The sequence below is a fragment of the Monodelphis domestica genome, chromosome 5 (genome assembly GCF_027887165.1).
Source record: "Monodelphis domestica isolate mMonDom1 chromosome 5, mMonDom1.pri, whole genome shotgun sequence".
Classification (NCBI taxonomy): domain Eukaryota; kingdom Metazoa; phylum Chordata; class Mammalia; order Didelphimorphia; family Didelphidae; genus Monodelphis; species Monodelphis domestica.
Window position 1 is genome coordinate 159,847,693 of NC_077231.1, and position 23,729 is coordinate 159,871,421.

Below are 23,729 nucleotides of genomic sequence, written 5' to 3' on the forward strand. Positions count from 1 at the left end.
TGAGAATCCTCTCTAACCAAGATTAAGATATTGCAAGCTAACATTCAGATCTTAAAATCCTGCCTGGGAAAATAGTGGTACAAACCAACCCACATCACTTGAAATTTCAAACCTGTGGAGAACTCTGGAGTCCCAGATCAGGGCAATCTTTTTCAGATCAAAATGAGGTAAAAATCATCATTAACAAGGGTCTATGGAAAGACAAATTTAAAATCAATTGGAAACTAAATAATCTAATTCTTTAAAACTGGTGGTTCAAAAAAATCATAGAAACAATTATGGACTTCATTGAAGAGAATGACAATGAGGAGATAATATATCAGAATCTATGGGAGATAGCCAAAGCAGTACTCTGGGAAAATGTATATCTTTGAGTGCCTATATCAACAAAATAGAGAGGGAGATCAATGAATTGGGCTTGCAACTTAAAAATTAATTAACTTAATTAATTGAGGGAAAGAACTCATTTTAATTTATTTTTTGGGGGAGGAGGGCAAAGTTTAATTCTTAGCAACTTACCTTCTACCTACTTGACAATGTACCACATTCTATAGTATTCTAGAATTGAAATCATATACACTTGTGTTTAATCTTACTTACCTCTGACACAGAGGTAAATTACCTCTCTTTGAATCTGTTCAAAATAATAATATGCATACTACTTACATCACTTGAATGCTATCAAAGTTCAAATGCCAATGTAATTTAAGCATGGCATAAACATTAAGGATTGTTAATGAATGCTTATTTAATTCAGTTTAATAAATTCAATTTTGAGTTGAATAGGAAGGACAAACAGAAGATTAATCTAAAGTGTAGGTGCAAGTACTGTACATGAAAAATTAAGGGGCAATAAACTCACAGTTAATATTGTAAGTACATATGAATTTCCATACTTTTGAAAAAAACTGAAGAATTTCATAAGGAAAACTACATAAACACAAACACAAACAGAGGATTAAGGAATGAAGGGGAATTCATAGTTGTCCTTCCTAATTAAGAAAACCTAATAGTAACTAAGAGTAACTAAGTCCTAGTTACCTAGACACCTTCTTCTATGCTAGTGTCAAATTACTTCTCTTATGAAAATAAAGAAGAGTGATTTCTTTTATGTAACTGTTGAGAGTTAACAAGTTTTTCTTGTTTACAAAATAAATTTGTACCTAAGGATACTTGAATCTCCCCATCCCACATACTTTTACTGCCTAGGGAAACAAGGGGATTCCCACTGAAGTTATTGAGTATGGGGGATCAGAACATGCAATTGTGCAAACTGTAAAATGGAATATATATCCCTGGTGAAACAATACTATATGTGGTAGTTATCTATAGTTTAAATATAATTACAGATTTGGAAAGGAACTTGGAGCTCATTTATTTCAATCTCCCACCCAATTCAGGAATGTCCTCTAAAATATCTCAAATATATGGATGCATATCCTCTCCTCAAATATTTCCAGATACATGGAACTTATTATTGCACCCAAAGCCCATTCCACATATGTAAGTGCTTCTTTTCTTGAGTTCTTTGGATAGTTGTCACTGTTTGTAATAATTCTAAATTTCTATATTTTAAAGGTTCATCTTTTAAATATTCATATAATTTAACTGGTCAAGATTATTGTGCTATAATATATATGTATATATATTCATATATGTATATACCTGACAATAGAACCAGGAAAAACAATGTTTTAATCCCATCTTTGGCCTATATTGCCCTTGTGACACTAGACAAGTCTCTTTACTTTTCATTTCTTTATGAAATTGTTTAAAACTATCAGTTTCCAACCTACATTCATAGTTTCCTATATTATATCAATGAGGTATATGTATATACCTGTGTGTATATCTGCCTATATACACATACAAACAGATATAAAATGATAGACACATAGAAACTTGCCCATATGTGTGTATATACAATACATTTATACATACATGTACACACATGTTTATGAGCTCAAGTTGAAAGAAGGATACAGAGAGGAAGAACTATCTTTACAAGTTTAAAAAGAGTCCGTCCGAAATCCAGAGATGGATTTCCATTGGAAGACTGAATTGACAACAAGGGGTGGAAAAGAGGAGAGAACCTTCATTTTTCCTAGCTTCTCTGCTTTTATTTATTTCATAAATCTTCTTCCAAGATTGTCAGGTTCACCTATTAAAGTCCACAAGAAGTGTACTTAAAATTTATCCATTCGGTGATCAGCTGTTCTCTAATTTCACTAAAGGAGTGACAGGATATTTACTTTTCTGAATTAGTTTAATTCTATTATGGTGGATTCTTTGTTCTCTAGCCACTTATAATGTAGGGACTAAAAGGGAACAAGGATGATGGAGGGAGAGAGGGAAATAGAGAGGGCTGAGAAATCCTTCTTTCCCTCTCTTCCTTTTGGGAGAAGGTAACCAAGTCTTGTTTCCTTGACAGAGGGAGTATGTCTTCTCAGAGAATGGTTCTGGGAGATGGAGGACAAGAACTAGAGGGGAAAGCCCTGGCAAAATAAAACACTGTCCTTCCCTTGAGGTCCAATTTCTTATGGAGAGGCAAGATGAATTCCTCTACCTCTGGTTTCCTCAGGGACACCAACTGCCAGTTCCCTTCAGGATCCTGGGGCTACACCACTATGAAGAAGAAATGTTTGTTCCTTGGGTCTGGTAGTTTGGATCACTGGGTCTGGTAGTTTGGATCACTGGGATCCAGAGGTTAACCCCCTTTTTGGGGAGAGGTATGACCTCCCCAAATCTTCAGTCCCCTTTCCTACTATTAGTAACTAGCCCAGACCTAGATGTAAGGTAACAGATGAATTTATTTGGGTTCAAACAGGGATGGAGTGGTAAAGGGTATCAAATGGGTAGGTGGGTGAACAGGAAGCCCTAAAACTTATCCCCTCTGACAAGTTAGTCCACCAAAGTCTTGGGGTTCAAGACTTTTGGCCGTGATCCTTCATTTTGCCAGCTGCCAGTTGGCAAACTAACTAGCTTTGAATACAGGAGTCCAGGAACAGGTTAGGGAGAGAGATGGAGAAAGAAATCTTTGGAAAGGGGTGTCAGTGGACTGCTTCCTTTCAAAGTCCCAGTCCACAATATCCACAGATGGCTCTAACTATCTTCTCTCTGGCTTCCAGCTGGAAGAAGTGAGAAAAGTGGCCAGCTGGACTTCTCCAAACTTCTGAATCTTTGACTGGAATCTTGAGTTTTTTCCTTCTTGTACTTCCTCCACACTCTCCAGCTAGTCTCTGTCAGAGACTGTTCTCTGCTCACAGTGGACCCTCTCTTTTCCTGTCTTACACATACCATTGCTGGGTCTGCACCCCAAAGAGATAATAAGGAAAAATACTTGTACAAAAATATTTATAGCCGTATTCTTTGTGGTGGCAAAAATTGGAACATGAGGGGGGTGTCCATTGACTGGGCAATGGCTGAACCGATTGCGGTATCTGTTGGTGATGGTATACTGTTGAAGTAAAAGGAATAACGAACTGGAGGAATTTCATATGAAATGGAATGACTTTCAGGAATTGATGCAGAACAAAAGGAGCAGAACCAGGAGAATATAAAGAGACTAATGTACTGTAGCATGATCAAATGCAATAGACTTCTCTACTAGCAGCAATGCAACGATCCAGAACAGTTCTGAGGGATTTATGAGAAAGGACACTCCCCAGGTCCAGAGAAAAAATGGTGGGGATAGAAACACAGAAGTAAAACATTTCCTTCATCACATGGTTTGATGGGGATATGATTGGGGATATCAAATTTAAATGATCACTCTAATGCAAATATTAATAATATGGAAATGATACATGTAAAATCCTGATAAATTGCCTTTCTTTCCCTTTCAAGTTCACTGACTCTTAATTCTCTTATCAAGAAAGAGTTTTACAAAAAGTACAATTTCAGTTGGCATTGCACAATGGGGACCACCTTCTGCGGTCACATGAAGCCTGAGAGTAAGCCTTTCATCTACATCTACCAAGGCCAGGTTGTCATTTGTTTATTGAGGTCTGATTAGAGCACAGATTATATTCTCTCCACAATAAATTTCTAAATAATAAAGACTACAGCATAAATTTCAAATACTAGAAATCAAGGTCTTTAGCCTTGAAATAGAAACACTAGCCTTTATTGTATTGTTGCTTTTGTTCAGAGTTAAAAACCAATGTATTGTAAAACATTTAGTAAAACAATTTAAAATTTGTATTAATTTTAAATTCCATACTCCATTCTTCTTTACATAAAAAACAAGTTGCTCTTTTATAAAAGGAATCTATTGAAGATATGTGTTAAATAAAAAGAACAAAGAAAAATAGGTTGCAGACCTTAAAGCCAGGTAATGAATCCCTGCTCTAGGCAATTATATTTGGTCTAAAGGCTCACTGTTATCTTTCTTTTTGACATGATCTAGCATTCCCTAAGGTAATGATATTATCCCAGGATGGGGATGGGGAGGAGGGAGTGGAGAGTGATCGTGGAATTGAGATAGGATGCTGGAGGGGAAACCCAACACATTCCAATTTAATACTGACTGGTAGTGGAAAGAGCACTGGGATTTGGAGTCAGAAGCTTTTTTTTTGGAAGTCAGCTCTGCTGCCTACAACCTTGGGCAAGTGTTAACATATGGTGTGCACTCTAATTTTACATATATCTGTATATACTTCAGTGCATGAAATCAAACTTTATTAAGCAAAGCCTGTAAACAATATTCTCACCAGCCTGCCTCTTAGAGATATCAATAAGCTTCTTTCATACCAGACTCACAGAAACTTTCCACTTTGCCCACCCCAAGACCTTGTGTCTTCCTCTGAGGTGGTCATCTGGAAAATCTCCATCAGTCAGCACTGCCCCCATGTGAAAACTGACTGCTTGAATCTCAAATGTTGGGAACACAAAGTCAGTCCTAATTCTACCCTAGGAACAGGCTTTTAGTTGGCATTTTGGGTTGGTTTTTTACTTTTAATTGTGGGTGCTCCTACACTGGTTACCACAGAGTTTGATTGTTGAATTTGTTTAGAATACTTTTTTCCCTGGTGGCCCATCTTGTCATGTGATCCATATTTTTTTTTTTACATATTTAGATGGACTTACAGGTGTTATTCTGTAAGAAATGCTCATATGTAAAATGAATTTATCATTTGTTTAGGAGTAAGCATATATCATTTCTAGAATACACCATGCTGACATTTATATTATTCATGAAAAACAACTTAGAGCAATTCAATCACAAAATAGACAAAGTCAAAATGGAGTGAGGTATGCTAAGTTGACAAGCTATCTTCTTAAGGTAATAAAATGATTTAACTACACTATCAGTTATGCTAAATTGAAATGTGTATTTTTACTAACTTGAACTTATTCTCTCTACAAAAATATACTAAATTAATAAACTTATTCTCAATACAGTAAGTCACTTGACTTTCAGGGGACAACTTTTATTTGTCTGTAAAATGATCAGGTTATGATATTTGATCTCTGGATCTCTTACTGCTCCAAATCTACAATTGTATGGATCTATTCAAACATTTCCAGAGATTTTGGAGCAAAGAGACTTTAAAGGGAGAGATTGGTGTTGATAGGATGGTGCCAGCATCTTTACTGCTAATGTGGTATTGCATCCTTACAATTATGGCTCAGTTACCAAGGGAACAAATTCTACTCCATCACCTTGCTTGAATAGAGTAAATCCTGAGCTTCTTAGTTCAGTGTTCATTACCATCACCAGGATGAGCTAAACAATACAGGCCCAGATATACAAAGAGGAGAAATTGAGTCACAACATAGTTTATTTCACTGAGCGTCACAGTATGAATTCATGGTACCTCTGTAATTAATGCTGTTAGAATTTTTTGCACCCAAGAGATGAAACTAAATGATACTTTTAAATATAATTTCTGGCAGCCATTTCATTTTGAAGCAAAGATATTTCTATTCTAGTGGTAAAGAACACAGTCTTTAAGGGGGAAAATAATCCAACTAATTCTCCAAGGAACTTTCCTTTCTTTGATGAATTCTACAGATTTATGTGCAAGGCTAAATTTTCTTTGAAAAGGGCAGATTCCTTTGTTTTAGTGTTTGTACATAGTGGATTCCTATGTTACATGATTTCTACCTTTTTACTCATTAAGTAGATTCCACTTTTAGATAAATTTTGCAATTAAATTATGTATTGAGTCACTTATCAATCCTATAAAATTGATTCATTCTGTCAAAAACTTTAAAGCATATTTGACATATGCATTTTCTTTTTAATACTGAGGATGAAAAGGAAACTGTTTTGAGAAGGGTTCTTGTGTTATTAATGTATATATACATTAAGATACAGTCTCTGGTTTACACCCTTGTGAAGGAGTACTGTGAATAGGTAGAAGATAAGACATCAGCTACTAGAGAGAATCAGGTAAATATAAAAAGTAGGGAGGCAATGGAAGATAGAAACTTGTGCTGTGAGAAATGTTCTAGATTTATTTTTTGAGGGTTACATATTTAGATGGACATAAAGGTGTTACTCTGTAAGAAATACTCATATGTAAGTCTAGTTTAATAATATTGAGTCAGAAATTAAGCAGTGTGCATATGTGTGTGAAATATGTCCTGTAGTTTTATAGTATGTTAAAATTTTATTTGGTAAGATTGGTTCTCAGAAAAACTAACATGTCTCCAAGATGTTAATACTTTGGCCTTGATGATCAAATAATCTCATATGTCTCTCAGCAATTGTGAAGTTTGTCAAAATGTGGAGTCATGAAAAATCAGTGAATGTTTAGAGTTACTTTGCTGCTTTCCCATTTCCTTACTGCCTGCCAGATCTGGCATTATCAAAGTATCATTTAGCCTATTTATTATTAGGTAGAATTGAAGACCTTAGAGTTGGAAAGGACTTGCAATACAGTTTAACATTTTCATTTTATGAACAAGAAAATGGAAGACAAAAATGTTTAGGTGATTTTCACAGGGACAATAGTAGAAATGGAAGAACTCAGATCTCCTGGCTCTAATTCCAGGAGATTCTAATTTTTCCATTACACCACACTGACTCTCAGAAAGAGAAAGTAAGCAAAAAAATCTCAACAACAAGGCACACACTCAGTTTTGCTAGAGGGCATGAAGTAAAAAAAAAAAAATCAGAGTTCTCCTTTAGAGGGAGAAGAAATTGCTTTCTTATTTTGCATCCATTAGTTTTTGTAGCACAAAAATTACTGAGTTCATACCAAACTTTAGAGTTCAAATATAAACCAATATTGTCATCATAAACTGATGTAAACCTTTCAAACTCAAACTAAAGCATTGAAAGCATGTTCTAACTGTGCCAGTGAATATCTATTCTTCTATCATCACTAGAGTAGAAAGAAGGATTTATCATTGTTTACTTAGTCTTAAGTATCTCAAACTGTCTCTGTCGAGGGACAAAGGCAGTTTTGATAGTCAATAATACTAACTGACCTGAAGCACACCTCTGAGCATCTCTTCAATTGCACTCTTCTGGACTCCTTCAATGTCACCTTTATCTTCATTAAGATGAAATCACCAGCTCCCCTTCGAGCAGCTGTGGTAATGCAGTTTGGTAATGCACTTTGTCTCTGTTTAAAAGGAACTGGTGATTTTGTCCTTTAACAATGTCCTTTGTGTTTTATGCCTGTTTAAATGGAGCTCTCTAAAAGCCATGTTCTGTTTTGGAGTGATTGTTGGGGAAATATTTAGAGCCATTTTCATCTCACACTTGAAATCATTCTAAATTTTGCTTGCAGACCTAAAAATCATCACATGATCAGAAATACTCAAAGTTCTCTGGGCTATATTACTTTTCTTCTATTGATATAAATAATACTGCCAAAGCTTTTAGGGAAAACAGAGATATATGTGTATATAAGCATATAGAATTAAGGCCTGGTGGAAAAGAGATTCAAATGCCAAGTTTTCTTCATCCTGTTTTTATGTATTTTAGACATATTGATATATTTTCTTCTATCTTCTAATTTGATTTTTTTAAGCCAATTTAACTGTTCAGTTCACACACTTTCTCCCCTTCATATTCATATTATTCACATAAGAGAAGGGTGTCCTGCATATCTTTCACCAGTGACAGAGTCCATTTGTCAACCATTGGGAATGGTCTTTGAGGAGTTTGTGTGGAGTCATTTGGGACCTGGTCTTTTGGAAGCTAAGATTGAGCTCCCCAAGTTGCCCTTATGGAAAAACTTAGACTACCTCCCTACCTTAGAACCTGGTTTTGACCTCAGACATCTGGGTATGATTCTAACGCCGGACTTTCTCTTTCTTTTCAGTGTTTTGGACCACGAAGGTATCTGAAACTGAAAGTCCGTGGGCAGTTTGTATCCCCCTTGCATACAATGTAAGGGACTCTATTGGTCCAGTAGGGCAAAATAAATCTAGTGTCTCATAAAGCCTGAACCTTGGGCTCAGAATTCTCATTGGACATCAACTTTGGAAAATGTACTTTGTTACAAGGTCCAGTCGCTAGTTCCGGGTGGAAAGTGGGGATTATGGTAGGAGTGGCCAAAATACCGTCTGGATCCTGTCTTCCCCCGATGCCTCTGAGCAGTCTTGACTTGACCGTTTTAGTATGTAGCTATATTTATATATACTATATACGTAGAGACTTAGTGTCATGCTGGGAAAAGCTTCCTGAAAGTGCCTCAATAATGAGTTTTAGTCCTCAGCAAATAGCAGGAGGCAACTAGGTGGCTCAGCGATGCTGGCCTTGCAGTTAGTAGGACATGAGTCGGAATCCGGTACCACACACTTACTAGCTGGGTGTTCCGGGGCAACTAACTCTTTTTTACCTCAGCTTCTTCATCTCTAAAATGAGCTGGAGAAGGAGATGACAAACCATTCCAGTATCTTTGCCAAGAAAATCCAAATGGGGTTAGTTACAAAGAGCGGGTCACTACTAACTGACAAAACAATCATGAATGCCTGGTAATGGAATTCTTGTGGCCATTACTCACTGGCATGTACTCTAGGGCTCATTTCAGCAAGACTCTCTCCATAGGTCTCCAGCAGATGGCATCACTCCTTTTTCTGTCATTTTGTCTGTGTTACAGCCTTGATGGTATTCTGTGGTAGGAGGTGTGGAGACCCAAGTTCAAATCCACTTTACGCTAATTTCTAGCTGTGGGATTTTAGGCAAGTCACTTATTCTTTCTCTGCCTCTGTTTTCTCATTTATATCTAAAAATATCTATAAAATAACGCCCATATGAAATAATAATAGAAAAGAGTAGCATATTTCCTAGCATATTTTACTATATAAATGTTAAATATTGTGATCATTATTATTGTTTTGACCTACCATTTATTTTTATTTTTATATATAACACAATATAATATATAACAATAATATAATGCATATGATTTATTAGAAATAAGGACTAAATTACAATAAATATGCTTATCTAAGAGAAACAAATTTTCACATTAGCTATGTCCAAAATTCTATGACATCTCCCACCCCCATCTTTTCTCCCTCCCCAAGAAGGCATGTAATATATTATTTGCACATATATTATCATATAATACATATTTCCATGTTCATCATGTTGTGAAACAAGACACATATTGCTTATACTATTAAGTGTAGAATGATATTTCAATCTGCATTCAGACTGTTCCTTCATTAGGTGGGGATAACCTTTTTTGTCATAAATCCCTTTGAATGGTCTTGGATTCTTACATTGCTGATAATAAAATTGAGTCATTCACAGTTGATCAATGTACATTATTGTTATTGTGTATAGTGTTCTCCTGGCTTTACTCATTTCACTTTATATCATTTCATGTAAATCTTTCAAGGATTTTTTATGTTCATTTTATTTGTCATTTCTTATGGCACAGTGGTATTCCATTAAAATCATATACAACAATTTCTGCTACCATTCTTCAATTAATGGGCACTACCTCAATTTTTTGACCCCACAAAAAGAAATGCTATAAATAATTTAGGACACATAGTTTCTTTTCCATTTTTCTTTATCACCTTAGGAAATATACCTAATAGTGGTATTAATTGGTCAAAAGGTACACAAAGTTTTATTATTCTTTGAGAATAATTCTGCATTTTTCTCCAAAATGGCTTGATTAGTTCAGAGTTCCACCAACAATGTATTGGTGTCCCTATTTCTTACATTCCCTCCAATATTTCTAATTTGCCCTTTTATCATTTAACCACTATGTGGTGTGAAATGATACCTTAGAGTTATATTGATTTGCATTTCTCTAATCAATAATTATTTTGAGCATCTTTTCATATGATTATATATACTTTGATTTCATTATCCAAAAGATGTTTGTTAATATCTTTTGATCATTTATCAATTGGGAAATAGTTCATTTTCTTATATATTTGACAAAGTTCTCCACATTTTTTAGATATAAATTCTCTATCTGAGGAACCATCTATAAAATTATTTCCCAACTAATTTTCTTCTAATTTTGGCTACATTACTTTTATTTTTATACATTCTTTTCAATTTTAAAATATTCAAAATTATCTATTTTACATTTCACAATGCTTTTTATCCCATCTATTCATAATGTTTTCTTCTATACACCAATCTAATAGGTAATACATTTATACTATTTTCATTTCTATATAGGACATATATCTATTTTGATTTTATCTTGGTAGGTAGGGTAAGATTTTGGTCTATATGTAGTTTCTGCCAAACTGTTTTCCAGTTTTCCCAATAATTTTACAGAATGGTGAATTCTTATTCCAAATATTTGGAACTTTATCTTAGTCAAATGTAATATTACTGTCATCTTTAAGACTATTTGTTTCATGTTTACTCTGTTCTACTTATCTATTCTTCTCCTTTTCCTTTTCCTTGTTGTTGTTCTTATTGTTGTTATTCTTCTTGTTGTTGTTCTCCTTGTTTTTCTTGTGCCTCTTCTTCTTCTTTCTTCTTCTTCTTCCTCATTATTATTGTGCCTAAGATTCACATCTGTCATTCTTTTTCTCTGGGAGGAGTCAGATTTCTGTCTCCATTTCTGTCATGTTAAAACACATTACACATCACTCCACATTAGTATGCACCTACTCATAGGGCTCCCTTTTAATAATATGACTTCCTGTGGCCTTTAGCCTCACAAGAGAATTATCTTATTCTCCTTCCCAATTTCTGCCTTCCCTGTTAAAATAGAGTTGCACGATCATAATATACATCAAATAAACAGTTCCCAGTTTCAAAGAGTATATAAATTTTAATAAGTATATGTAGGAACATAAAAGATGCACACAAATTATATTTGATAGAAAAGCATCATTACTTGCTGGGTTACCAAAAAAAGTGGCATTTGAGATGAGTTCTGGACAGAATTTATCAATAAAATGTGTTTTTTTAAAAAAATAACTTGACTAATGAATACTGTATAAAATTGTTATTCTTATTTTAATTATTTTCCTCTTAAATTATAATATATAGTGATCTAAAATTAATGAAAAACAAATTAATATTTTGCATCAAGTTATTTCTTAATTTTGTGATCATTTTTAAACTTAAGAAAAAATAAATTTTAAAATTTCACATTCTCCAAAAAAAATCTATTGGAAAATGAATCAAAGTTTCTGTTTATTTTCATGTATCATTTTCAACTAAATACTTGAAAAAAACTTAAAAGGGAGATAATCAGGTGTTAGGTTAATGACTGGGAGTTTCTGATACAAATGAAATCACAGGTAAAAGTTCAAAAAATAAGACAAACCAACTTAATTTATTAAAGCCTACAAAAATCTTTATGAATATTATTTCATTTTCTATTAATAAGAAATGGTCATGGTACGTATTCTATGTATTATTATTACCATTTTACAGAAGAGTGAATTGGAATTTAGGACATTTAAATTACTTACCCAGGGTCACAAAACTGAGAAAATCTTGAGCCAGGAATTAAAATCAAAGCTCTTCTGGATCCAACTTCAGTTGTCATTCTAACACCTCAGAAAGTCAATCTCTTATCTAGAATGTTAAAATAAAAAGATAAGAAGCGAATTTATTTATTAATATAATTTATGTTCACTTATGTTGAAGTCTATGTGTTACAACAAAAACAAGAATTCATTTTCATGGATCACTTCATTTGATCCTCATCATCTCAATGATACAGGTTTCATATGCACAAATGTTTCTGGTTTATAGGTTAGAAAATTGAGGTTCTGACTGGTTAAAGGATTTCTGCAAGTCCACATCCAACTCAATTAAAACCAACAAGTACCAATTCTATGCCTTTAGAATGCAACAATAGCCTTTTTTTTTTTTGAAGTAGAAATTGAGTGACATGGACCTTCAATCAATCAACAAGTATTTAAGAACAGCTGTAAAGGAACACATATAAAGAAAGATACAATCCCTTCTTAGAAGGGTTTTGCATTCCAACAATCCATGGTAAGGGATGAGAAGGACTCATGGAGAGTCATTGAAGTCTTTGCCTTGAATTGCTCTTCTTGAAATAGTATAGTCTCCTTAGTAAAATTGGAAATTTTAGTAAATGTTTTAAATTAACATGTAATGCACAATTATTTTTTCCTTTTTCTTCTTTTACAGGTGAAAGTAAGCTATGTGATAAAACCCATGATGACTAGCCCAGTGTACCTACACATAGAGTTGGGCAGAGAGTTCATTCTGGAGTAATCTTCTAACACATCATTAAGATAAAAAAGCTTCCTCACTATTTGACTAGACAACCCAAATTTGTCTGTCCTTAATCTGGTATTCTCTTATCTTATTGAAGTACGCAGTAGTGATCTATGCCTGTTCTTCTGCTTAAGCCTAAGAAATATGACCAAGGAGGTAACACTGAGCAAATGATTCCTCTCTGGAGAAATTTAATACTGCCCACACATACTATCAGGGTTTGACTGGAGTAATATTAAGTTAGTTTTCTTTTTTGTGAACAGAGAGAGAAATTAGGAAAGACTCATGCTGCTATCTCAGTATATCTTCCTTTTTCTTTTAACTAATAAAGGTATATGTGTTACAATGAAACCCATGCCTCCTGAATTCATAATCTTCTGGTTTTATTGGTAAAGTCAACATTGGAATGTAATTCTAGTGTCCTTTTTATAAGATTTTCAGGCACTCAAGGTTTTGGCTCATTTTTTATAAGCACCCTCAAATTTTTCTCTTAGAAATATACTGTATTTCCAGTGGGAGATATAACAAATGCATTTTATACATCTGCCTAAATTTGGAATTTTTTCTCCCATATTATGAGCAACTCTACTAGTTGGATGCATATTTATATTGTTATAAAATTCTTTTCAAATGAGGTATTGATTCCAAAGCCTGAAACACAATCTTTTTACAAAAACATATTAAAACTTCATTTAAGTCAGAGGACCTTAAGAAAAATGGTCATTAACTGTATTGTGGTGTTTTAAACTTCCTACCTTAAATTATTGTTAGTTACTGGGAAACAGCTGTTGCATTTCAATGTAGAATTGGCTATATTTCAACAATGGATGATGTGATGCATACATCATGGCAGTGCAGGGTGGCCCTTTGGAAAAAAGAAATCCTACAAAAGCAATCTCACCTCAAATGAGGTTGCTTGTAAGAAGGCTATTGCAGTCAATTTTCAATTATTCTGGAGTAGATCATCCATTGTGATATGGAATTTCATTGGTATAGACATAAGTCCTTAACAGCCAATATTGAAGCTCAGATAGGAGCTCTTGTCAAAATTGGACAGAAAGTGGAAGAATAGCACCGTATGTGTGTGTATGTATACATATATGCTACTATTGCACACCTGCCTTAAAAAATCAATGATTTCCTATTATCTGATATTTAAAATCAAATAATTTCTGCTCCTTGTCACAAATTAGACAAGCATATCTATGGGTGTTGGTGTTAGTAAAAAAATAATATATGTTCTATGTACAGAAAATGCTGTGTTTCAGTTTGTTGGTATCACATAGGTGACTAAAGCACTTGGGATCTATTAGGATAGGAAAACACTTTAAAATACAAGGTATTCCAATTTTACAACATATAACTTCTAAAACATACACGTTGCCTTCTGTCTAGCCTCAAAAATGTATTTATAGCTGAAGTCAAAGTTACCAACTTAATCCTTAAAATGACATTATGAGACCAGGTATAAATTATTCTCTCCTCTTGTACAAAAATTGCACCACCGTCTTTTGAAATGGAAAATCCTAAATCTTTTTGGATGAATTCAAATGTATCCTCTTTCTAATCTGAGATTGAAACATTTTCACTTTGTTCTGTAAAACTACAAGTTAATGATAAATGAGGAGAGCCTACAGTTACATTTACTCTTATCTCTTTTGAAGCAGAAAAATCTGGCAGCATCTTATCTGGACTTTAACAAGTGGAGATAAACCTTGATAGAAAAATGTCTCTGGGCTGCCATAGCTTTTAGTAACAGTAAACTATTTAAACTAAAAGCAGCTGTTGGATTAAAAAAGTCAATCTGAAAGTAAGATTTTCTTTAAAGACAGACACACTATTCAATGTGGGTTTCATTCAACTGAGAAAGCAACAATAAAAGAGAACTATAAACTATATGTTACACATGTAAAGCTATTTACATTAATTTCTTTTGGCTGGGGAACATAAAGGCTGAAATAATGACCAGTTCAAGTAATTGGATGTGATTAAGGACAATATTACAATGGTACACAACTAAGCTCATCATTATTATCATTCTTTTTTTTTAGTTTTGTGACAACTCAAGATAAAGTGATCTGACTTCTCAGTTTCCTCAGAGGAAACCTATTTTTCACCTTCTCATCTCAGCTGCTTGGAGGCTCTCAAAGAACACCTAGAAAGGGTCTTGGCTCCCAAGGCAGCAAAGTTTAGGAAGTCTTCCTCCTCACAGAAAAGCATGAAAGGAAGAAAAAAAATATTAAAGTCTATAGGATGTTGGAAAAATAGGAGGAGGAAACCTTAGAGGAGAGACAGCCAGCAAACAGGTGTTCACTAAATATAAATATAAATATAATTGGACACTTTAAGATTTTTACCACTTTTCAATCTTAGCTAACATCCACATTTACAAAGTAAAACAGCTTCTGAGTATTCCTCACCTTACTTCACAATGATTTTAAAATCCTGTTCTCTTTTTTCCCAGTGCATGAACTTGTGTGCAACTCTTAGATTGCATCAAAACTCACATGTATTTTCACTGAGTTATGGCACAATCCATAAAATGGTAGAATGGAAAGAAACTGAATTTGGAGTCATATCACATTCATTACTTGTTAGCTCTATGGAATTGGGGGAAGTTATTTCATCTGTCTAGGACTCAATTTCCTCATTTGTAATATGGGACAGTTGGATAGTTGATCTCTAAGGTATTTTCCAGCTCTAAAACCAATGGTTTGATATGGTCTGTCTTATTTGTAACTTCCTGGAAAAGCAGAGATCACCAAAAAAAAAAAAAAAGGATTTTGGTGATTTACATATAGCTGTAGACAGCGGGAAGGATCACAAAAACAGCCTGATTTGGTCAGTTTTCTAAGAGACAGAAATGTTCATGAATCTTGCCCCTAGATTAAGTTAGTTAAGCTCTTGTCTCTGAGGATGCTCTGTCTTCACATTCAAGGAACAAGATTTGGGGCAGAAAGAGATACTCTATCTGATAGATTGACTCCTGGCCTCTTCTTATTAATAAATTCTGACAAAATTTATGTATTTATGAGGAGAATAAAGTTAGCTAGTTGGACAAAATTCAGAAAATCCTATTTATAGTTTAATATTAATAAGCAATGGGAAGTACTATATAGGCAGAATTTATAATAATTATATTTTTGCTCTCAATGAAAACTGCAAAATAATTCTATGGTATTGAGGCAAGAGGGATTGTTTGAGACTTTGCAGAACAACAGTATAATTGGTATTCTGGGTTTCTCAGGTGGAGGCCTAAAAATGATATTTTTTGGCTTCTTCCTAGGAAGGCAGCCTGGTAATTGATGAAATAATTCTGGATCTAGAATCAGATAACCTGGTTTCAAATCTGCCCCCAAGCTTACTCCTTGGGTGGCACTGAGAATGTTGCCTAAGTCTCTAAGGTGCAATTTCCTCATCTGTAAAATGAGTGGGTTGAAATAGAGAGCCTCCAAGGTTTCTTCCAATTCTGAATCTATGACCATATGATCCCAAGTGTTGCCTCCAATATGAAACACAAATTTCTCAATGTGGCATCAAATTTCCTCCATAATCAGGCCTCAGTCTCCATTCTGAATTGTATTTCATATTACTCCATTTGGGGCACTCTATGGTCAAGTCAAATGCATCTACTGTTATCTGAATTGTGCATATCTCCCATCTCCCTACCTTTGCAGAAGCTACCCACTGAAGGTTGTTTGAATTCCTAGTTTCCTTCAAGTTTCAGCCTAGGTGGTCCTTCTAGAAGGAAACCATTATTGATACTCCCATTTATTAGTATTCCCTAATTTCTGAAATTATTTGGTATTTAAATTAAAATAAACAAAGCTTTTAAGTACCTAAGATAGGTCTATGCAAAGGCATTGGTGATCCAAGAACAGGAATGAAACAGTTTTGCCCTCAATGGACAAACTTGGTAACTGGTAGGACATGGGAGTGAAAGAGAAGAATGAAGGATGGCTACAGAATACAGATAAGTATAACTATACAGATAGTGATAATTTTGATATAAGTAAGACGTTTTGGGATAAAGGTGAGGTTTTGTTTTGGACACGAGTTTAGGACAAGCATGGGGCATTTAGATGAAGGTGAGTATCAGAGAGTGGAGATGTATGACTGGAGCTCAAAAGAGAGTTCAGGGCTCTGCTCATGCAGATTTGGGAGCTGTTGATAAGAAATGATAACTGAATCCTTGGGACATGATGAGATCACTCAGAGGTATAGAGAGAAGAAAAAAAGGGTTGAAGATTAAGTTCTAGTATACAGCTGCAACAAAGGGGAGTGGGAGAACTAGAATGTAAGCTCCTTGCGAATAGATTGGTTTCATTCTTTGTACTTGCATTCTCAGTTTCTGGAATATAGCTGGTGCTTAATAACTGCATTCTGAATGATTGACTTACTGGTCAAATAGGTAGAAAGAGAACAAGAAGAGAAGAGTGACAGGAAAACTCAAAGAAGAAAAATACTCAAAATGGCAGAAACTGTATGGAACTTTGTTTCCCAGAATCTACCCTAGTGCCTAGTTCATAAAAGGTACTTGATCAATATTTAATGAATTGAATTTTTTATAAAAATGAAAATAATAAAAACATATGGGAGTCTCAGATAAATGGCTTCAAACCCTGGGAGATATTTGGATCTGTGTTTTAGGGAATCAGTGTTCACAGTCCTTTCAAATTCTGAGGAACTTTCCAAAAAATTGATTTCAAAATGCCTGTAATCTGTTTGAATTTTTCCAATATTGGCTCACTGACAATTCTTCTTTTAGCTTCAATTAACTTCAAAGCTTATTTTTTGAACAAAACATTTGTTTTTTCTATTGATTTTGAGTTCTTCAGTTTTATGCTTTGTTTATGAAGCAATGAGTATGGACTTTCAGGAATTTATTTTGGAACCCTGAAAGAACATCAACTCATCTGCCAATTCCTTGGATGTGATAGGTCCTATTAATATTCAAAAGCTGCCAATTTTCTTTATCTTTGCTCTTTATGAGAGACGGCTGGCTGGCAGGGGGGTTTGTCTTCTTTCATCGAGTTTGGTTGTATGAGGTGTCATTATAAAATAATGAGTCTGATTTTCCACTGTGGGTTGTGGAATGTCTCATTATTATATAGTCAAAACTCATCTACATGGAACATTAAAAAAAGGTTGGGGGTGAGATTTTCCACATTTTTGCTACTTTTGAATTCTTATAGATTTCTTTTGGCACCATGATATGTTTTATAGTATTGAATCCTGTTTTAGAAAAATATGTTTTATTGATGCATTTTTATATCAGTGTCTCTTGACAATGGCCCAATCCCTACCTCCATCCTCTCTTGTGACAAAGAAGCATAACTAAGCAAAACAAACCAACATGTTGATTCTCTCTTACAATGTAGTCTCATTCTACACGTACATTCTGTCAAGAGGGGGAGGTATGTTGCACTATCTGTAAAGTTAAGATTGGCCACTGCATTCCTCACTGTTCTGATAACTTTCTTTTAAAAATGTTTTAAGTGAATTCCTGCATTAATTTTTAATATTCATTTTTTAAAATGCTGAGTTCCAAATTCTCTCCTTCCTTCTAGTCTCCTTCCCATCCATTGAGAAGACAAACAATATGTTTCTGATGTCTTTCTCTCTCTTTAAAAAACAACAAAACTTACCTTCTGTATTCTGTGTATTGGTTCCCAGGTAGAAGAGTTGTAAGAAGTAGGCAATGGGGACTAAGTTACTTGCCCAGGGTCACACAACTAGGAAATGTCTGAGGCTAGTTTTGTCTTTATCCAGTTAAATAGATAAAACATTTCTCCACTTGCTTCTAAATGGAGACCTAATGCATTGTAGAGGAAAGAATATTCTATGGGTATTATATGCCCTGGTTCCATATCCTGGTCCCGAGAAATCTTAGTTGTGTGTCCACATCCAAATCATAATCTATCTGTACCTGTTTCCTCATTTCTAAATTGTGAAAGAAAAATGTTGTATTCCTAAATCTCTGGGCTGGGCAGCCATGATTTTGGTCAAACATGCCCCCATTCTCCATTCCCTTTGCATAGCGCAGAGAGGCAGCACTGTCTAGCATATAGAGTATGAACTTGAAAGCAATCATATTTGGAATCAAATGCTATTTCAGACACTAGAAGTGATGAAGTCATTGAACCACTCTTGACCTCAATTCTGCAATATGAGGATGGGTTTTATAGCCTCTTTTGCCCCTTTATTGATATATTATATTTTGGAGGTCTGCTTTTGGAGATCTGCTATTGTTAATTGACTCTTGGTTCTGGGTCAAACAAGTACTTTTCTAATTGATCATTTAGACACAAATTCTGGTTCTGACCTCAATGTTGTTTTGGAAGCCTTTCCCCCTTCCTCTAACCTACTGACCTATTAGCTCATTCTATACTTGAGTCACAAATCTATAAACTACTTGTACTAATTTCTCTGGCATCCAAATCACATCAGATTTTCCAAGTATCTCTTTGTATCTCCTGCTCCTCATTTTCTCAGTCCTTTTTTCCTTTTTATTCACAGCCCTCTACCTTTATCCTTTTATCTCATTTCTTACTCATCTTTCACACCTGTTGCTCAGTTGTAGCAGCAGGAGAGGTCTGTTTAACTTTTGTTCTCTCTCTACATTCATTCTGTCTCTGGGCTAACATCCTGAACATCATAAATATCCCTATTTGCATTTATAAAAGTTCTTTTCTACATGAAAAAGACAGTGCTACTCATAATGAATACTAAGGCCAGGAAGGGGATTATTCTTCACTGTAGGGAACCTGACTGTTGTCTAGAGAAGCTGATGGTGTCAGGCATACAGACAGTTGAGTCCCTAATGAGGAACACTAAGAAATCTGGATTCTCAAAATGGAAATTATGTATTCAACAACCAAAGCCAGAGTACTAGCTGAATGGTAAGGAGGAACTTCTTATTCATCTCTTTCTTTCTGTTGATGTCCACTCCTCCTTCTTCTTCTCTACCTAAATTAATTTACTTACTTGATGTCATATTAATTGCTCTAACACAGGATTAATCTAGAGAATTAGAAGAAAGCCCCAAATAATATGAATACTCAAAACGTCAAGAATCACAAGAGAGATAATGAAAAAAAGTAGGAGAAAAGGAATCCTAGCAGGGTCAGATCTCAAACTATACTACAGAGTACAACTCTCAAAACAATTTTTCAAATTGAAAGACTCCTAACTATAGAGAGGATCATAGTCAATTAAAGGAATAATTTAAACTACATTGTAAAAAATTGACAAACTCTAAGATGAAAAGGGAAATAACTTGAAAAAATCTTTGCAGCAAGTTTTAATAATAAAAGTCCAATTTCCAAGACTTATATGGAATTGAATCAAATGAATAAGATTATTTCCCAGTTGATAAATGATCTAAGGATACAAACTGTTCTGAAAAAAACCAAGAGTATCTATAGTCTTAAAAGTAAAAGGGCTCTACACCATTACTAATTAGATAAATTTATATTAAAGCAAATCTGTGATTCTACCTCACACTAACCTTACTAATGAAGATAAAAAAATGGAAAATGATCATTATTGGATCGATTATGAAAAAATAGACACATCATTGCTTTGTTAGTAAATTTGTGAAAGGGTACAATCATTCTAGAAAGAAATTTGGAATTGTCCATAAAAATGTGAATGCCCTTTGATGCATGACACAAATAGACCTATAACCCAAAGAAATAAAATAAAATAAAAGGGAAAAAGTCTTTCATATATATGTATAGATGTTTGTATGCATGTGTTTGTATGTATGTATATGTGTATATTTATATATAAAGAAACTGAAAAGTAAAAATTGTCCATAAATTGTGGAATGAAAAATAGATGACTTTGAAAAGATATAGACAACTTTATGTGAATTGAGGTGGAGTGAAGAGAACCAGAAGAACAACTGATACAATAATATCAGAATTTAAAAATTTTGGGAACTTTTTTAAACTGTTGAAGAGCAAAATGATTAGAACCAATAGAATGATTTATACAATTACTATGATACTGTAAAGAAAACAACTTTGAAATCTTTTAAGAACTATGATCATTATGATGACCACACATGATTTCAAAGAATGGATGATGAAACATACTACCCACATTCTGACAGAGAGATGATAGATACAAGGTACAGAATGAAGCATAGATATAAAGACATAGACACATGTACTCAAAATATATGCATTATATACACATACATAGTATACATTTAATGATGAAATTTGTTTTGTTTTATTACGTATATTTCTTTTTCTTTTCTCTTTCCCCCCCTTAATGTGGAGAGGGGAGGAAGGAGAAAATAAATTTCTATTAAAAACTTAAAATAGTATTTTATTTTTACCTCAATTACATGTAAAAATAATTTTAATATTTAAAAATTGCATTACAAATTATCTCCCTCCCTTTCCCCTTTAATCTCTCCATCTAATATAGATTTTACATACATGATTATATGAAACATCTTTCATATTGGTTATTTTGTAGAATAAATATTAAACAAAAAACAAAGAAAGAAAATGAAATGTAGTATGTGTTGGTCATGCAAATTCCTTCAGACTTTCCCTGGAGACAGATGGCATTTTTCATAATTTTTATTATTTGTCCTTTGGGATTCTCTTAGATTATTGTATTGCTGAAAATAACTAAGTCATTCACAATTATTATTCATACAGTATTGCTATTAGTATCTACAATGCCTTCCTAATTCTGCTCAATTTACTCTTCATCAGTTTATGTTCATCTTCCCATGTTCACTTGCAATCATTTTGCTCATCATTTCTTTTTTTTTTTAATTTCTCTAGGTTCAATGTAAATACAATTTTAAAAATAAATTCTATTTTTTCCAGATTACCTATCAATACTATTTCTTAATATTTGTTCTCTCTCCTTCCCAAATTTCTTCATTCCCCACCTCCAACCAAGGAGGCAGGTAATATGATATAGGTTGTACATACGTAATCATATAATACATATTTCCATGTTCAGCATATTGTGAGAGAAGACATATATTGCTTACACCTGAGAAAAATTGTATTTATTTGTATTATATAATTTGCAATTATATGTTTTCATCTGAATTCAGACTGTTGTTTTTTTTTTATGGTGGTGGATATCCTTATGGTGGATATCATTAAAAGTCCATCGGAGTTGTCTTGAATCCTTGTAATAATTGTTAAGTCATTCACAATTGATCATTATACATTATTGTTGTATTATTTACCCTGTTCTTTTGGTTCTACTCACTTCATTTTGCATAGCTTCAATTAAGTTTTCCAAGGCTTTTTGGGGGATAATAAACTAAAAGGATTTAAATATATCCCTTACAAATATTTTCATATTAGATTTGGTCCAAGCTTTAACATTTGAAGTACATTTTCAAACACCCTCCTTTTCTCAAGGATTCTCATTACATGTGCACATAACTTCTTTTATTAGTGAGTTCTTCCTTATACTGAGTCTAACTTGTCCTCTTTGAAATGTTAACCCAATGATCCTAGCCCTCCTTTCAAGTACCAAACAGAAATAATCTATTCCCTTAAAAAAAAAAACAGAAAACACCTAAATATTTTTAGATAAATTGGCATATATCAATTCCTATTCCATATCATATTTAACTTTCTTTTTCCAGATTACATCTTGATACAATTTTTAATATTCCTTTCTGACATTTTGCAAACCATGTTCTCTCTCTCTCCCAGGCCTTCCTTCTCCCTGAAAAAGGAGATAATATGAAAAAGGTTGTACATATATTATCATACAAAACATCTTAAAATGTGAGAGAAATGGCTAATTGACTTAGCGACAGACCGAGGATTTCAAAAGATCTTTACCATTTTTTGTGGTGGGGGATGCAATTTGTGGAGAAGCTAATAAAATTAAATTTTAAAGGATATGAATGTAAATTCAAATATAGGTTCAAGAAATAAGTTCCAAATATTCTATAGAGTACAGGCCTCATGAATTTTTCCCTAGCATAAGTAACATATCTTATTTCACAATGTGATGAACCTGGGAATCATAGTTTTTAGAGCAACAGTTTCCAATTTCAAAATGGCCTGCTTTATTTTACACAAGATAGAAATATTTTTTTTTCCACAAATGAAGAGGTATCAGGCAGCTGAACATGAACACCAAAGTTAAATTCTTTAAAATTTCCTTTTCAGATGTAGAACCATTTTTTCTTATCTGATAGAGATATATTTTTTAACTTCTTCAGCCATGTCAGTGTATTATTTTTGCTGCCCAAAAACCCACAGTGTAGATAATACTGTACTTTGAGTTGGGATAACTTGACTAGGGGTAGCTAGATGACACAGAGTGTATTAGAGGCTAAAGCAACAGGAAGATCTGAGTTCAAATATGGCCTCAGACCCTTATTAGCTGAATGTGATCCTGGGTAAATCACTTAGCCCTTATTTGCCACAGTTTCCTCACCTGTTAAAAATAGAACCTAGTATTGAGGATTGTTGTGGGGATCAAATGACATAAAAATTGAAAAGTGATTAGCAAAGTTCATGGCACATACTAAGTGCTATGCAACTATTAGCTATTATTAATATTATCTTGATTGGGAATCCTACCTCTGATATTAGCTATATGACCTTGGGCAATTCACTTACCTCCATAATCGGATTTTACTCCTATGCAAAAAAGAAGAATTTGAAACTGATGGCCTCTAAGATCTTTTCCAGTACTTAATCTATGATCTTTTGAATCACCAAACTGGATACCCTGCTGATTACTATACTTTTAACTTTACTTTGCCAGCTCACAGATGATATAGTTCTACTGAACTGAGTATTTCAAACCTTTCTTTCACAGAACCTAAACACTAAAACCACTAGTAATCACACTGCCAATGGTCAAACAGATTTTCTGTCCCAAGAGTTTCTTCTACAAAATATCTGGGACAATATGCCTGCTTTATAAAATATGGCTGAGCCTTGTAACTAAGAATTATAAATCAGAATCAGTTTCTGGTCCAAGCCATAAATTAGTGGAACATTTTACCAGCACATGTAATTCACTAGCTTGTGCTCCTTTTGCCCAATTTTTCAATTCAGTCTGATTA

At 33.9% G+C, this 23,729-nt stretch overlaps 1 protein-coding gene across 1 annotated transcript in view; it reads left to right on the forward strand.

The window, feature by feature from the left end:
• The first annotated feature begins 16,579 nt into the window (after positions 1 to 16,579).
• Positions 16,580 to 23,729, forward strand: part of LOC103100696 (protocadherin Fat 4) — a 166,332-nt gene continuing 159,182 nt past the window's right edge. The window contains exon 1 of the mRNA XM_007504022.3: positions 16,580 to 16,682. Coding sequence (XP_007504084.2) covers positions 16,580 to 16,682 — 103 coding nt within the window. The remainder of the gene's footprint in view (positions 16,683 to 23,729) is intronic.